At 39.2% G+C, this 18,631-nt stretch overlaps 1 protein-coding gene across 1 annotated transcript in view; it reads right to left on the bottom strand.

The window, feature by feature from the left end:
- SRBD1 (S1 RNA binding domain 1) overlaps positions 1–13,900 on the bottom strand; it is a 183,704-nt gene extending 169,804 nt beyond the window's left edge. Inside the window, exons 1-3 of the mRNA XM_054567043.1 lie at positions 13,851–13,900; positions 8,743–8,822; positions 5,633–5,813 (exon numbers count right to left, since the gene is read on the bottom strand). Coding sequence (XP_054423018.1) covers positions 5,633–5,813; positions 8,743–8,822 — 261 coding nt within the window. The 5' untranslated portion in view covers positions 13,851–13,900. The remainder of the gene's footprint in view (positions 1–5,632; positions 5,814–8,742; positions 8,823–13,850) is intronic.
- Positions 13,901–18,631: the final 4,731 nt, after the last annotated feature.

Below are 18,631 nucleotides of genomic sequence, written 5' to 3'. Positions count from 1 at the left end.
GGCACAAACCAGAACAAAAGGACAACTCCCAAACTAAATTCAGTTAAAATTCAATTTTCTCCCATATCGAATGCTTTTCCAAAATTAGTGACTGCTGAAAATACTGAGACCTACTACAATAAAGAGCACCCCATCCTAATGCCCAACCACTACCACCTGAACCTGGAAATGATATACACTAAAGAGACCTCCAAGTATTACATTTTCAGTTGAAACATAATGGATAAGAACAGAGAAATAAAAATAGAATGACTCCATCAGAGTTGATAATAACCTGATCAAATGAACTGACATAGTTAAAGAATGTGGCAATCACATTGAGGGTTGTCCGCCATAGAGGAGCAAAGAACTGTAAAAAACAAATATAATCAGCAATCTTCTAAGAGGAAAGCTGAGCAAGCAGATTCTGGCCATTTTGGACCCAACGGTAAGACAAGCCTCCTGCAAGATGGACACAGATTACCTTAGATTCCTGCAATTAAAACACTGAATTGTCACTGGGACAAGCACAGTGCCTAGACCACAGCAGGCATTCAATAAACCCAAAGAGATGGCTTTATCCAATTCTCCTACTCTGAGTCAATGGTCATCAAGTAAATTTCTGATTACTATTTAATTCCCTACTTACTTCAGCCTCTAAAGAGAGACAAGTAAGTTCTTTGTGATAACTAGATCAAAGTATTATTAAACCAACACTCTGGTTTTATACATCACTGTTATGAGCATGGCTGATGTAAAAACACCCCTGAGAAATGTATCAGTTCCTGAAATGCTGACAAAATCATGTTCCTGACTTAGAAACCCAATTCTATCACTTACTATCTAAGTCACTTAATGTCTTCTGCCTTGGCTTTCTCATCTATAAAATAAGGATAATAATAGCACTTGCCTCAAGGGGCTATTGTGAGGAGTAAGTAAGATCAACCAAATGCAGTGTTTAGCATATTGTCTGGCCAATAATAACACAAGATATTTGCAAATACCAATATCATTACCACCACTACCACACCTAGACCACTCCCTAATAGAAAGAAAAGAAGTAGATGAAGAAATTAAGAAAAAAATAAAATGACTAAAGGTGAGAGGTTTAAAGTAAGAGGGAAAAAAACCCAATAATAATAAATTAGACACTTAAAGATACCTTCTCTGGAGTCATCAGGTAAGATTTATCTACTGTTTCTCCGTGCTGTTCACAGACCCCTGGGGGACCTCAAGACCCTTTCAGGAGATCCCTGAGGTCAAAGCTACGTTCATAATAGTGCTGAGACATTACTTCCCTTTTTCACAACTGTTGAAATTTGCAAGGATTCGGCAAGAGCAATGGTAGCTAAAATCACGGCGTCACCAGCTGTACTAGCAATCACTGTTCCCTTCGCTGCCACACACTTGCAATAAAACAGTGTCAGTACCACTTAAGAATAAAGCAGTAAAAAATATTAATTTTTAAAGTATCGATCCTGGAAAGTATACCTTTTAAATAACCTGTACTGACATTAGTACACGTAAAGCACTTCTGCTGCCTTACCAATGTGTACTGATGTGCAGTGGCTGTCTTGGGGAAAAGTACTCGTGTGGCCGGTTCAGCCGTGAGCTGACCTAGCTTCTTTTTTCATAGACGCCCCTTTCACTTGAAAGAATGACTGACAAACTATGGCCAATCAGATGTGGGTTTCGGTCAGACTGTCACTTCAAAGAAATACCTGACTTTGGACCAGTAATAAAATTCAGACTTTAAAGTGAAAATCAGAAAATTTTTATCTGCTTCTGTGAGCTTGACAGTTTTCCAACACTGTGATGAAATCAGTGGTTATATTAAAAAAATGTGAATTTCTGACATTGTATGATGAAAGGTACTGTTTAGAAGATATGCAAAAATCAGTGAACCAATATTTTTCAAATGACCACTATGTAATGTTACAAAATCATGCACGGGTAAAAGATCTATTCAAATTATAACAGACCAATGGATTTTAATATAACAGTATAAAAAGTTCATTAACATGGTACCAGCTACCACGATGCAACAAACCTTTAAGAAACTACCACTTACTCCTGGCCAGGTAGCTCAGTTGGTTAGAGCATCCTGATACATCAAGGTTGCAAGTTCAATGCCTGGTCAGAGAACATATGAGAATTAACTCATAAATGCATAGATAAGTGGAACAATAAATTGATATGTGTGTGTGTGTGTGTGTGTGTGTTTCTGTCTCTCCCCGTCTTCCTCTCTCTCTAAAAATCAATAAACAAATTTTTAAAAAACAAAGAAACTACCACTTACTGAGTTTTGATAAAGAATCAAATATGAATATCCACAATTATTTGAAAAAATCTATTTTCAAGCAGCCATACTCCATTTTCCAAATACCAGGGAAGTATCTGTGTAGAGGCAGAGCTTTCTTTATATCGTTCAGTTATTTTCTGTCAGACATTAAAGGTATTTGGGGAAATGTAAAACAATGTCATTCTCATTTTTTTGTTGTTGTTGAAAAAATATATACTTATTTTTCATTAAAGTGTTACGTGTATCAACATGTAACAGGTTTATTTTTAAATTGAACAATATTTTAAAATTTCTCATTAATTTCTACTACAATAAATACTGATAGATATAATCCACATGAGTAAAAGTTCTTTGGGGATCTCAATAAATTTTAAAAGTGTAAAGGTATCCAAAGACCAAAAATTTTGAGAAACATGGACCTAAACTATCAAAAACATAGGGAAACATCTCTCCATTTTTTGAAGCTTCTAAGATTCTATAGCTCCTTCAGTGCTTGACAAGTTTATAAGCCTCCGTGACAATAGTTTTCCTCTGTATAGTTAACCTGAATCTTTGACAGACTGAATAATCAAAGTTTATTTTCTTTTGCCTTCATGGGTTTTTAAAATCACTCCTAGCAAATGGTTATTATATAGCCTATGACTAAATCCAAAACTCCTAGAAGAATTTGACCATTTTTCTTTTTGCTATCTCTGTAATTAAGAAACAGTCTAAATCAAAAAGTAGATCATTGTATCTTTACCAGTTTAATCAGTCAGAGACCTCAGCCTTAACCTTGTCTTGTGTTGTGTGAACTTGACAAATAACTGGAAAGGAATATGGAGTTGGGGGAAGCTTCTTAAAAATTAGATATAAAAGAACATTTTTATACTCTGTAACGACTGAGCCAGTGGAAGAAAAGCTGGCCAAAGAAAAGAAAGGGGATGACAAAAGGAGCAGAGAGCTTGAAAAGGCAAGAAGCGACAGGATCTAAAGCCCAAGCAGGGGGACCAACCCTTGACAGGAGCAATGATATTTCTTCCACTCTAACAGGACAGAAGATGAATGCAAAAATAGCTAGTCTGGTCATGAGAAATGGGAAACTTCATATATTCTCAAATACATAAAAGGCACTGTCATCAGCTAAGAGAGAAAATAAAGAAATTGAAGTAAGTTTAAGAAAAGAGGCCCTGGCTGGTGTGGCTCAGTGGACTGAATGCTGGCCTGCAAACAAAAGGGTCGATGATTCAATTCCCAGTCAGGGCACATGCCTGGGTTGCAGGCCAGCTCCCCAGTTGGGGGCGCTCAAGAGGCAACCACACACTGATATTTCTCTCCCTCCTTTCCCCTCTCTAAAAATAAATTAATAGAATATATTTTAAAAAAAGAAGAAAAGAGAAAAAGTGGAAAAACATATCTGCTGGGGAAGAAAAATGAGTTTACCACATGTGTGAGTTCTGAGATTATGGATCTAAAAGAACAAATTAGGTCATTGGTAAGACTGTTTCCAGCTGCCTCAGGGTTTGATCAGCCCTATAGCATCGAAGGAGAGAAGGGCAAAAAGGGTGAAAGTCTTTAACGGAAAGGGATTTAAATGGGAGATTAGGCTACATAAGGTAGGAAAGGGCTGAATGCCAGTGAGGGAGTGCTGGAATCGCAGGATTAGGCAGAGACTCTCCATGTTCACTGTACAAAACCAAATCACCTGGGGAGCTTTAAGGAAATACACTACTGGTGCCCCTGCCTATCCCAGTATTCTTTCCAGATTTAACTGGTCTAGAAACAGGGTCTAGGAGTTGGCATATTTTAAGTTCTCCAGGTGAAGCTAACATGCAGCTAAGATTGAGACCTATTGATGAGAAGTTGGCACAAGGGTGCAACGTGGTGGCAGTGAGAGAACTTGAACAAGTGAGCTAGCAGAAGCTGGTAGCACAAACGTGCAATGGCTGAGAAAGAAACGTCAGTGGTCGCACAGTGCCTGCTGACGACAAGATTTGGGTTGAAATCATGAGATGGCTGGGCAATGCAGAGAAGAAACGGTCATTGGGTCAAATGAGATCAAAGAACAAAGGACACACGGTACTGGGTCCTGGATTCATCCTAGCGGCAGGGATGAGGAGGACAGAAGACGGCAGGCGGAATACACGAAGCAGGAACTAAGTCTTCAGTGAATGAAGAAGAGTGGCTATTGGGCTCATAAATGCCAGCAACACGGAGGGAAAGAGACAGAACAATGATGAATTTTGTCTGCAGTGTTTGCTAAAAACAGACTTAAAAATATTAGAGGCCTAGTAATTCTAGCTCTACCCAAAATGAGGTTTTCAATTATTTCCTTCAGTAGTGGTTACAGCAAAGCAAAATGCGAAGCCTAATGAAATGAACTCTTACAACATGATCCACAGGCTTTCACTGAGCTATAAACCATGTGAATTTTGACAATTTTGAAAGAAATTCTAACTTTCCCCTTACCCCACTTAATGTCTCCTAGGTGACTTTCTATTTGAATTCTCTTTCTCCCTTTAAAAAATATACATCTACCAAGCATCACTGGCAAAATCAAGAAGTCACCATGACAAGGGTTGTTAAATTGTACCCACCTTGAAATAGACATGTATACATTGTACTCATTTCACTGAAATGGGTTCTTAACTTTCATCAAATTCTCAAAAGGTTTGTAAACTCTACACAAAGAGCCACTGAACTAAGAGATATTTTCTGGATTAAGAAATCAATCTACTAAAGTACAATAGCTATGCCATGCTTATGAAAACCTACAAATTCCGCCAATGATGACAGAAGTCAATTCTTTCTCAGTAAAGCCTGCCCACCCACTAAAAGAGTGTGCTCAGTGAAAAGCCTGAATGCAAAGATGATGCAATATAGGTACTGGATAACAGGAGAAAAGATTGATTCAAAAACCCTATCAAAGGGCACAGCAAGGTCTAATAATAACCCCTATTATATACAGTAAATGTGTTGTGTCCATGGAAAGTCAGGCATCCACTGTGTATGAAAAGAGTATTATTTTAAATGTACTAGGAAAATTGTTATTTAAAGGAATACCACAGGGAATGGTTTTGGAAATGCATAAATGCATAATTCTTTTTGTAACGCATAATTCTTTTTATGATCCAGGGTGGTGTGGACACAATGTGCTTCCTGCAAGGTGCATATATATGTCAGTTGATAAATATTCCTTCCCCTCCAACATGGTGGATCAGAAGGTAAATACTACTAAAACCCATGGCAGAGGACACCATTGTCACGAAGTCATTGCCATCTATCTGCTTTGTCCTACCATACAGAAGGAGAAAGTAACATCAGTAATTAGGAAAGCACTACAGTGTCCCTCTTTTCAGCTAAGGCACCCACCAGCGCCTCCTTAACCACCACTCCTTCTGAGCCATCACTGATCTGCAGGGCATTCTTCTTCACCCGGGGCACCCTCTTTGGTCTGGATTCCTTGCGAACAGCTGGCTTAGTATTTCTGGGGACTTTCTTTTGGGGCTCCCAGGCACTATCTTCCTTGTCATCTTCTTCAGAGGCAGAGGATCTAGGAATAAATTGAGAGAAAAAAATTTTAGGAAAAATGAGGCCAAATGTGAAAGGCAAAAAAAATAAAAATAAAAATAAAAAACCCAGACATATAATGCTTCTTAAAAAGAATAAGGTAGGAGGTGTTTAATATAATATGGAGAGCTATGAACAGATACTGCTAACAACTGAAACAAAAGAGTAAATCAGAGACCAATGTAAAAATACCCCCTGATGCATTGTAAATCACAAGTCTCTCTCAATTCACCTGTCACCTAACAGACAAATATACGCACACATACACTCAAGACACAGGAAGTCATTTATTACCTTAAGCAATTTACTGGGTCATGTCACACTATAGTCATTGTGAGGTTTTCCATTTTAACAGTGAAAAGCACTTAGATAATTTCCTAAGTGCTAATCAAATTCATTTAAATTGTATTAAGTTATTCAAACCAACCTAAAGAGTGGAAAATGGCTCTAGGAAACACCCTCAATTACATAAAAGGCCAGTAGCAAGACCCTTCCAACTGTTTTATCCTTTTGTTCCTTTCACAAAATGGATTTGTTTCCTCATTAGACTGGACCAGGTTCAGCTATAGTACTTTTCTACCAAGAGTTAAACTCATAGCAGCAGCAGAGAAAAAGCAGTATGTGAACTGTGGTAAAGGAACATCACGCTCCTGTCACCCTGGTTGGCGGTATTTCTTTCCCTCATGTAAAAGGTCAGTACTGGTGAGGACAACTACTTCCTCCAGTGAGATTGGCGAAGGGAGATGTCTGGCTCTTTGAATGGTTTAAATTCTGCCTAGAGGCAAAAACCTGATTGGATGACTGCTTTGCTAAATTACGCTCTGGGAGAGCATAGTTGTGATAGGTCAAGCTACAGACAGTCTCCAAGTGAGTTGCCTTCAGAGGCAGATGCTAAAACTAAAGTCTAACAGTAAGGGAAAAAAAAAAAAACACCATAGAAAAATCATTAAACTAGCATAGCACAGTAACAGTGGAATTAAAGGAATGAGATTTAGAAAACCAAGGAAGCAGAATGCTCTTCATGCTCTCACCAACTTGAACAGAACGACTTCAATCCCCCTCACCCTCGTCATCTGTCAAGCAGGAATTGTTAACCTTATTCCATGTATGGATACTGCAAAAGTTACACGACACACAAAAGTGCTTTTAGTTATTATCAAGAAAAATGTCGTGCAGGCATTATCTTCTAAACATGAGGCAGTTCTAAGACAGCGAGTCAACTCTCACTCCTAATCATACTTGACCTCTCAGCAGCACCTGGCACTCACTCCTTAGAGCACATCTCTCACACGTTCCAGGGACACCACTCCTCCGGTTGTCCCTCTACTTCCCCGGCAGCTTCTCCTTACACCCTTTGCTTCCCCATCCTCCTCTCCCCAACCTTGCAATGTTGGGAACCTCTAAGACCTAGTCCTCAGCCCCCTGCTATGCTCTTTTACTAGGGGGCCTTATCTGATCCTGTAGCTGAATACAGAGGAATCTCATTGTTATGTCTCTAGCTTGACCTGAGCTCAAGAGCATGGCCACTCGCATTTGCTGTCAAACAATTGTCTCAAACTTACCAAGTCCAAAACAGAACTCTTGATTTCACCACCCTCACACCTGATCTTCCTGCCCTCACCAAATTCCTGTCTTTCCTTCACTCCCCACATCGACTCCATCAGCTTATCCTGTCTACTCTATCTTTAAAATATATCCCAATTTGGACCACTTCTCCCCACTTTCACCTCAAGACCCCACGGCTTCTATAATGATCTCTTTAACTGATCCCATGCTTCCACTGTGGCACCCCTACCGTCTGTTCACCTTCAAGAGACCGGAATGATCTCTTACACACGTAACCAGATCATGTCACATCCCTGCCCCAAAACCGGCCAGTGGCTTCCCACCCCACTTCAGATAAAACCCTAACACCTTGTCACAGCCTATTACATCCTACCCATTTTAATTTCACTTCCAGTCCCTCTCTTGGTGACTCTGGTCTGGCCACACTGCTCTTGCTGTTCCCTTAACACTTCGAGCTCATTCCTGCCTCAGGGTCTTTGCACTTGCTGTTCCCTCAGCTTGGAACACCCATTCCTCAGCGTTCGTCAGATCTTTGCAAGCTGTACTCCCAAATCTCGTATGGATTTCTTGCCATACTCTCCAAAAAAAGTTTCCCAACTAGTATATCCAAAATGTCCCTCCCGGCTACAACCACTCACCATGCTATCTATCCCTTGCCCTGCTGTATGTTTCTTTACAGAACTATTACTGCCTAACATTAATCAATCATTTGTTTAATTAATTTCTTCAGGGCACTCTCACAGGGAGCATCTGAGCATCTGACAATGACTGGAGACAATTTTGATTGTCATGATGGGGGTGAGAGGGTGGGAGGGAGATTGGGAGGATGCTATTGGCATCTAGTAGGCAGATACCACAGATACTGCTAAACAGCCTACATTGCAAACGACAGTCCCCCCCGCAACAGCAAATTATCCCATCAATAGTGTTGAGGTTGAGAAATCTTGCTCTAAAGCAATACAGGGTGTGGCAAAAGTAAATTTACAGTTGTTCATATAGAAAATACAATAATTAATAAATTAATACTATAAGAATAAACTCTGTGTTTCACATACTCACAATTATAAACCTACTTTTGCCCCACCCTGTATGAAACTCATTGTTCTCATGGAGCGTATGTAAATATCATTATATTTTTTGTTTGTTACTTTCCCCTTGTTCATCAGTACCAATACCTAAACAGAACTGGGACGCAGCATGAATTCAATAAATATCTGTTGTATGAATGACTGAAAAAGACACAACCTTCTTATCCCAAATGAAGTTACTTAAAGAATGAATTAATTCTCTAAAATATACATCACTCTCCCACCCCCATTAAAAAAAAAAAAAACCAATATGCTTACAACTCAGAGAAGGAAGAAAATTCATCCTTGGATACTGCAGTCTGGACCTTTACTTTTGCTCTTCTTGGCAATGATGACATCTGGAAGAAACAGAACATGAAATCAGTATGATGTGAATCACTTGAATGACTGATCATTTCTTTTCTCTATAAAATGAGGTGCCATGAAAAACTAAAAATCCAGTAGCTCTGCTGCAAGAAAATGCCATAGGTGGGAGAAAAAGAAAGAGGGTCATTCACAAGCTCAAACACTGGTTTCCCCTCTTATGTGGCTGCCAATTATAAGAGCAGCTAACACCCTTCCAATGGTTTCAAAAGCCTGATCATGAGTGTGTGCCACCTTTTGGTAAAACAGACGCTCCTAGAGGGTGACAATTCAATTATATCCTTGAGTAAACTGTGAGTGTTTTTGATGGTTTATCAGATAACAAATTATAAAGTTCTTTATTAAACTATATCTATAGACTATATGAGAAATATAGCGTGCACCGGCCAGTGTGGTTCAGTTGGTTGGAGCATCACCCTGTACACCAAAAAGGTTGGGGGTTCGATCCCCATTCAGGGCGCGCACGGAAGGCAACCAGTCAGTGTTTCTCTCTCACATCAATGTTTCTCTCTCTCTCCTTTCTTCTCTCTCTAAAATCAATATATATATTTTTTAAAAATTTTTTAAAAAGCCACCAGTATTTCACACACTAAGTTTAAAAACAACACACACAAAGAAATATTTTCCCTCTTCTATATCTTCTTGCAGTATATCTTCTTCTGACAGTCTGTCTACAGATTTGACAGTCAAACAATGTGGACTGAATAAGCAGTCATGTTATTCCTAAAACACGATAATCTATTCTCTTGTAATAAAAAATCAAATATTTAAATAACAATACCTGAAGCCACTAAATATTTCCCATATTCAAAGGCCCAGCTCTAAAAAAATTAAGACAAATAACTGGAGACATTATCTGATACAGGAAATAAACAGATTTACTTTAGCTGATAAGTTACATAATCAATGTAACAATCAAACCACAAAAACTGTATTAGACTCTGGCATATTTAGAACCCTTTAAACAAGTTCCTAAACTAGGCATATGTTATACTGTTCCTGGGTCTAACTTCCACTCCAAGGAGAAATACCTCATAGGGATACCAAAGGGTTGTCACAAAAGGGAGCGTGTTCTCCCAACTGCCATAGCTCAACTCAGTTCAGACAGAGCTATTGGCAGGAGAGTGCCCAGAAGGAACCAGGAAAGCAAAGGAAAAGTCTCCAGGCAGTAGAGTGAATAAAATTCCATCTTTTCCTTTATCCCCTTAATGGGACTTTATGTTTATGTAGGTCATTCTTTCTGAAATGAATCCTTCTGGATACTGATCATAAAGGAATGGGTAACTTGTGATTTCTTTGTTATATGTATTTCATAACACTAAAACAGAAACAGAGGAAGTTAGTGTGTGATGGGGTGGCATTTCAAACCAGGGCAAAAATGGATGATCCATTAAGTGGTATTAAGACAACCATCTGCTGCTCTGCTCGGAAGAAAAACAAGTTGTTTAATTCTTACTGCCACACCATGAACAACAATATTTCATACTGACTAATAATTCTAAATGCACAAAATAAAAAATACTGCCAAAAAAATCAAGAAGACTATTTTCATAATTTTGAGTGCAGGGGGGGAAATAAAGATTTTCTGAAGGATGACTCAATTCACAAAGGCAAAAAGATACACAAGATTTCACTACATAAAAATTAAAATCTCACGTCAGCAGTGGAAGCAATTAAAAACCAAACCAATCTACTCTTTAGTATCCTTAAAAAAATAAAAAAATCAAATCACAGGAAGCAGTACCTGATACCTTCAAACTAAGGGTAAAGGGACTAAGGACTGGCTGTAAGCTGTCTGAGGCCAAGGAGTATCTCTAAATGTCCTACTCCACTTCATGCTATTAGGCAACTGCCCCAGGAAAAAGTCTGGAGGTTTAACCTCTGAAGAGGGTAAAATAGTGTCTCTAGACTAGAGGATACCAAGGACAGTTATGGGCATGGGAACCATACAGACCACGGAGAACGCCTGTTCCTACCATCACGTCCCCGCTCTCCTCCGCTTCTCTCAATAAGCTCATAAAGAGCTGCTTGAAAAGATCCTTAACCTCTAAAGAGGAGAATGGAAAGGCTCTTCTCTTGAGAAGCTTACCAGCCAAAGAATAAAAACCTGAAAGTGTTCCCCAACAAACAGCCCAACCAGATCACCCACTCCCACCACCCGACTGTACAATATACCTGAATTCCGGACACTCCCACGTAGAACACTATGCACCAATTCTAGCTCCACACTTTGGCCTCAACAGAAATGTTTAAAATAGGGACAAACAAAAACTTAGCTAGCTCATAAAATTTTGGTTATTCATTAAGGAAGACTCCTCTGAAAAAAATATTTCAAAGTGCCCCTTTCAGGCACTCAGAAGGCAATGTTACCATAGAAACGATGAGTGAGATATAAACAAGTGGGGAAAAAATCCATTTTGAAAAGGGAGGTGAGAAAGGAGAATATACATGAACACAGAGGCCAATTTCAAGATCAGCTTAAGAAAGAGTATATATAGACGCTAAGGACCTAGAAATTGTTTCTTAAAAACTATCTATGCCAGGTATACTCCCAGGGGTATGCAAATTCCAGTTTAAAGACCAATGTTCTTAGGGACTTTTTCTCCATCTCCATTCTCCAAAGTTCCCTTATGCTGTGTCATAGGATTTGTTAGATTAACCAAAATTTCATCCATTTCTATGGTTTTAATTACCTATATCACCTACTTAACCCATTCCTGCCCCAGCCTTTCCAATCTCAATAAATGGCACCGCCATCCACCTAAGATGCATGATTTTTTGCTAAGCCAGAACCCTGGAAAAATTTTAACAGCTTCAGTGAGCTGTAATTGACATGCAATAAACTATACATGCTTAAAGTGTACAAATTTGGTAAGTTCTGACATATGTATACACATCTCCACATCCATAATACTCCAAAATTTCATTTGCTAAGTGAAAGCCTTATGAATCTTTTTTTCTTTCATCTCCCACATCCAGTCTATCAGTAAACCAAATAAATTTTTCCTCTAAATTGTATCTTAAATCTCTATGATCTCCAGTGAGTCTTTAGTCCCCAATATCTCTCACCCGGACTACCATAATAGCCTTTTAACTGGCCTCCCTGCTTCTACTCTTGCCTCTTCAACCCATTCTTCACATACCAATCCAAAATACTAAGAAAATGCTTAGAAACCATTCAATGATTTCCCATCCTCCACATAGAACCGAACCATATTTTCACCATTGCCTTCCAAAGTGCCTGCAGGTCCGACACCACCTACCTTTTTAATCATATTTACCACTTGCTATAGCTCCGCAGCCATAGTCACAAGCTTCTTCTTGTAAGAAACATGATTCTTTTCCACCTCAAGTTCACTCTGCCCAGAGTACTATTCCTCCTGCTCATCTCTTAGAGCTCAGTATTTTATGCCTAAAACGGGTGTCCTGGAAATGTTATAGGACCCTGTTTACTTCCTTTATAAGGTGCTATATAACATAACTTACAATCTTTATTGATTGTCTGCATCCTCCATGTTTACTTCATGGCAGTAATCATCATGAAGGAAGAAACCACATTAACCTTATTCATTTCTGCATCACACAAAGCCTGGCACTTAATAGTTGCTTTGTAACTACTTATTACATGAGCATATGAACATATTTTTAAAATGGTCTCTCTAGAGGAATATACACTTGTTTTCCCCATCACTATTAGGCAAAAATCACACATGGTACTCATTGCTTCCTTGAAAAAAGTGATGGTGCAGAAGAACCTTCCTATTCTTAGTGGCTTCAGATTTTCCAGCCTACCAAGCTGTCTTACCTCTGTGGGTACATGAGCGTATTCAAATCAATAACCTGGAGGTTTCTGTGATGTTACTAAGTGAGAAGGCACTAAACTAGAGCAAGTGCAAACCCAAAGGGCAGCTCTCTCTAGGGAGCATGTCCATATGGAGCCTTTACCCACCCTCTGAGCCCATCTGTTTCTTCTAGGGCTCACTTCTTCTACCTCTGTGACTTTCTAAATAAGCTTTGCTTGTATATAAAAAAAGATAAAATCAGGAGAAGGGCACAGAGAAAACTGCATAAGGCAAATATTAAAACAGGAAAAAACACAAGTAAAAAATTTAAGAACAGAGGGGAACAACTTTTTCAGAAGCACCTAAAAATGTTTCCCTAAGGGTATCATCAGAAGTGTTCAGAATGTCAGCATAAATGCCCAACTGAGTGATAAAAACAAAATACTAGACCTGAAAGAGCCTCTATATTTCCTTTTATTTTTTTATTTATTGATTTTTAGAGGGAGGAAAGAAAGGAAGGAGGGAGGAGACAAAGAAAGATGGATTTGTTGTTCCATTTATTTTTTGCATTCGTTGATTAATTCTTGTAGGAGCCCTGATGGGAGACGGCATCAGCAACCTTGGTGTATCGGGACGGTGATAGCTCTACACGGTCAGATCCGGTGAGTTTAAACGGTTTATTCAAAAGGAAGAGCTCTGTGGCAGAAGGAGGAGAACCCAAAGCCCCAAACACCGAGATTAGGCTTCTTTCTCACTCCATGTACATTACATTAATAACATGCTGTCACATGGGAGGTTCCAGGAAACTTGCATAGTTTCCATTCATTCCTTTCCTCAACAGTTAATCAGCGCCTCCTATATGCCAGGCACACTGCTGAGAATGCAGTTGACTCTTACAGCTGATCTGATAGTGAAAGGATACCTCCTTCCCACCTACAAAAATTTGAGCTTAAAAACAATCTAGGTTTGCCAGGGTTTACCTTGCCCCTACGCGCTAAGAGCTGCATTTTAACTAACACGCGCCTGGGAGCTACCAGAGGTTTTCTGAATGTAAGGTGGTAGATACAGATCACAAACAGTAAAAACTTCTCACTTTAATAAGGAACGTTATTTCCCAAATGACCGCTCAAAATTTTTTTAATAGCCCCAAAAATACCGGAGCCAGGGCGCCGGGCTCACCCGAGCCCGCAGGAACACCGTCAGGGAACACGATCAGCTCACCTTCCCGCACCACGTATCCGAAGGCCCGGAATTCTGTGCCTGTGATTGCATCTTCCGGTTTCCGCCGGAAGTTTTTCAAACGCCGGAAGTCCCGCCTCGCTTCTCCCTGACTGGCTACAAAAACGCTGAGCTCCCTGGGCAGGGTGGAGCCAAGCTGGACCTAGAGGAGGCTGGAGACTAGGGTGGGATCGGTGAGGTTGGGGCGGTGGAGGTAGGGCAGGAGGTGTTACAAACGCGGACTCGCCTTCCTGTTTTTCTTTTTCTTAAACTGCTTTACTCTCTTCACATTACATTATTGAATTTGCAGTACAAATATGAAAAATAGTCAAGTTGTATTCTTTCTAAAGTCAGTTTTTCTAAATGTCGTTATTTAACTTCTAAGGGTGTTTTTCCGTATTTCATTCATTCCTAAACCCCAGCGTAAGGTGTGCGTCAGTCTTAGGAAAATACACAAATTTTCCGATAAGGACTTCTGATAAACCCTCACAGAGACCAGGAGATTCACTTTACCTTAATGGAAGAGTTTAGTCCTACAGTCGTTTATCTTACTTGGACCTCTCAGGCAGCTTGGTACGCCGCCGGGTGCTCCGATTTGGAAGCCTGGTTCTTTCAGGAGCTTCCTACTACATTTGTCTTTGAACTTGTTTCCACTGCCTCCAGCTCCATCTTACTCCTTACCTAATAATGTATCAAACACAAAACAGGAGTAAACACACACTGAATTATTTGGGGCAAACGCGGGTCCCAGTTACCTAAACTTCGGCAAGAATGGAAAAGCCCTGCTCCGGTTCATTTTCAGATTCTTGGAAAGTGCTAATAACCTAGTATCCTAGGTGAGCCCTCTTCCAGATCCAAAATTTCCGTTCCTCTTCCCACAAAACACAAAAGTACTCCTGTTTTATTTTAATGACTACGAAGGGTCAGCTTTATTTCTATCCATTAAGACGCACTTTTTTTTAACTGATCCAACTTAAAAGCTATAAAGACCTTCCTGGCGATTGTTTCCCTGTGTTTTGAATACATTGTCTCAAGATCACTTCTCAGTAGAAATGAAAAATGACTTGTTTTTTGGCGATGTGCTTTTTATCAAGCACATTAAACTCTAAACTCAAACAGCCAAAAAAAAAAAAAATTAGATTGTAAGATTAGGGAAATAAGGCTGTTGCTAGTCTAGATTAGAATTTAGCATACCTAAGGATTTGTTTTAGAAGATTCTAAAAAGTAGCTTTCTGTGCTAATGACTCTTTTCCTAGGACTCTGAGTACTGAAGAGCTGAACAAGCTATTAAAATGACCCCTGAGTGGGCCTTACTACACATAGATTTACCCAAAACAAACATAAATTTCACTGGATAATTTTTGCGCTATGTAGGAAAATAAGAATTTTAAAATTTCTGTTCTACATCTAAGATCCATGGTCAGTAAGAATCAGTCTCTGTGGTGGTTTATATATTTTTTTTTTTTTTCCTCCTTAATTTGTAGTCTTATGTTGCCTTTTGCAGTGGTTCCAGAGGGTCTGGAACTGTATGCTACAGTTACTGCCTGCTCCACAATTTCTAGTTCTGAAATACTAGAACCCTGGCCAGATAGCTCAGTTGGTTAGAGTATCATCCCCATATGCCAAGGTTGTGGATTTGATCCAATAAATGCATAAATAAGTGAAACAACAAATCGATCTCTCTTTCTCTCCCTCCCCCCACCATCCTCTCTCTAAGATAAATACATTTAAAAATATAAAAAAATACTGGAGAACACGTTACAGCCCTGAATTATGGGACGGAAAACCAAGTTATCATAATGATCAATAGTAATTTACTATTTTCTGTTCACCTACTTTTGATGTCAGATTGTGCTATACAGGTTTAACATATGGGATAATAAGAGCCAAGGTGAATCAGTATTCTACAAAATCTTTTGACATAATTTGATGCCCTAGAGGAATTTATAAGCAAGACTGGGAAGTAGATACAGTCACAGTAGGCAGATCCATAAAAGACAGTCTAAATTCAAGGGTTAGGTTGCTAATCGTAGTAACCACATCACACAATGAGGATGAGAGTAGGGATTGGCCAGCATAGCGTTAGACCTTGATTCCCCTGTCTTCTACCAGGAATATTTGCCTTTTGACTGGTGAAGAAAAAAGAATTACTAAACTAACCTAGTAAGGTTTTAGACATCAGGCATCTGGGACAAATAAAAGCTGGGGCAGGGTCTACTAGCATTAATGTAAGTGGTGACCTACTCTAAAGGTAAGTAAGACTGTTCAGAAAACATTTGCTTTGGAATTTTGCAAGAGAGCCACTTCTACTAAAAACTTCAAGGGAAATTTGTAATCACTAAATATAAACCAGGCCCCATCACAAAAACTGTCTTTTCTCTCTAGTACCTTGCCCAAGCTATTATTTGGATAAGTGCTGAATTCCAAGAAATTTATGGGTTTAGTCTGGAATAATCTGGACACCCACCTGAAGCTATGCAGAAAGGCTTCGGAGTAATAAAAACATGTTTTGGAGGTTATTTATTTTATGGCCCCAAAGTATACATCTCCTCACATAATATTCATTGGTATGTTATTATTTTTATTTTACTGTCTATGTTTTCAAGTCCTTTCCCTGTGGATTCTCTCTCCCCAGGGAGACTGTAATAATAGTAACTTATATTCATTGATCATCTACTATGTGCCAGGCACTAAGTTAATGCTTTCATATGTATTTGTGTATTTGATTCACATATCAGCTCAATGAGATGCTACTATTATCCTCTTTTTATAAATGAGAAGGCCAAGCTAAATAACTCATCCAAAGTCACATAAACAATTAAGTTGCAGATCCAGGATTTAAACCCAGTACTCTTAAAGACATCCATATAATCCATATACGTCCAACTTATACGTCCTGTAAGGATCTTAAATAAATAAATAAATAGAAGAAAGTAAATAAAAAAGAAGTTTTTTATTTATTGATTTTAGAGAGAGGGAAGAAAGGAGAGAGGAAGAGGAGAGAGAGAGAGAAACATCAATTTTTTGTTCCTCTTATTTATGCATTCATTGGTTGATCCTTGTATGTGCCCTGGGGGGTTGGGTGTTGGAGGGAAATCAAACCTGAAACATTGGCATATCAGAATGATGTTCTAACCAGCAGAGCTACCTGGCCAGAACAAAGCAAAGATCTTTCCTTTTTCCACTACGGTGGTTACTGCAAGTATCATTGAGGTGCTGAAGAAATGTTAAACCACTAACTACACTACATAAACTGCTATATACCCATCTAAAACACAACCAGGCTATTTTCCCTATTAGCTTCAAACTAATTGAACTTCCATAAGAACACAGATTCTTAATATCGATGCCACTGTCCGCACTGAATTTTGCATTCACTAAATTTTAAGATACTTGAATCTAAGTCTAGGAACTAAGTATTTAGTCATTTTGGTCTCTCCTTCTCCAACTTCTTCCTTTTCCCACACAGTGCCTAATTAATAGTGCTTGACAACCTTTAAGTACTCAGTAAAATAGTAGACTCACTTCTGGGCTGAAGAATGTACCTGGAGTAAAGGAAAATTCTTCCTTGCACTAGAAAAGTAATCTAAAGCTCTTACCACACAGAAGGTGAGTTGCCACTTAAAAAATTAAGTGTGCTTTCGGAAATTCAAACATGTTTGTCCCAGAACTCTAAGGGACACATGATAATCACCTTGCAAAGGCAGAGGGTCTGTTTCAGACTACAGAATGCAAAAACTGAGCCCAATTTTATAAATTTCCATGTCAGCCCTACTCATCCCCTTTTGCACTATCAGAAATTCTCATTTCTAAACACTAAAACACATTGGCTTCAATGGGCTTCTCTCAATAGTTCAGCCAGGAACTTAGAGATTTCCTGAAAAAATATAAGAGATTGGTAAGCAGAGATGGGACTGCCTCTGTTTCCCAAATGAGAAGGGGGCTTCCTGTTTAGCGAGGCCAGTAGGTGCATTCCCAGACTTGGCCTCCCCCGTTGCCTTTTCAACCTGGCTGGGAGCAGCAGCAGCATTCCAAAGTGCTAGTCTAGTGGTGAGGACATTGTCAGAGCCCGGGGGAAGTCTGTCCCTTATGTGTAAAAGAAAAAAAGACTCAGGTAAAATCCTGAGTTTTGAAAAATACTGAGTGGATCTTGAGGAGGCATCAGTTAAGCCTGAGAAAATTCATTGTGCAGATTTTTTAAAGAAATAGATATTCTGGCATCATTCCAAGGGATTATATACATTTAAGTTTATCTTACATGAAGTAAAACTATGGGACCTACATATTATACTAGAATGTAATGTCTAGCTGAAAATTGAAATAGAGTGCTTTTCCCACGTATTTTTTATTTTTTTTATTTACTTTTTAGAGAATGGGAAAGAGAGGGAGAAAGAGACAGAGAGAAACATCCATGTGCCAGGGAAACATAGATTGGTTGCCCCTCAAATGCCCGCAATGGGGATCCTGGCCCACACACAACCCAGGCACATGACTTGACTGGGAATCAAGCCAATGATCTTGCAGTTCACAGGCGGCCCTCAATCACTGAGCTGTACCAGCCAGGGCATCCCACTTATTTTTTACAAGTCCTCGAAGTACTTTGTAGCGAAGGCAATTAAAAGTAAGATTTTAAAAAGAAATTCAGAATCATAGATAAAATATTTTATCTATTACATGGCTTACTACTTATCACCTGTTTGGCAAATTCACTGGCTAAAAGTCAATCAGTGGCATTCATGAGCAGAATTTTCTCCTGGGGAGTTTATCACCCTCAAGTAGTGTCC

The sequence above is a fragment of the Pteronotus mesoamericanus genome, unplaced genomic scaffold (genome assembly GCF_021234165.1).
Source record: "Pteronotus mesoamericanus isolate MK-2021 breed Mesoamerican mustached bat unplaced genomic scaffold, CSHL_Meso_final contig_101, whole genome shotgun sequence".
NCBI lineage: Eukaryota > Metazoa > Chordata > Mammalia > Chiroptera > Mormoopidae > Pteronotus > Pteronotus mesoamericanus.
Note: the sequence above shows the minus strand (reverse complement) of the source record. Positions and strands in the feature narration are given on the sequence as shown.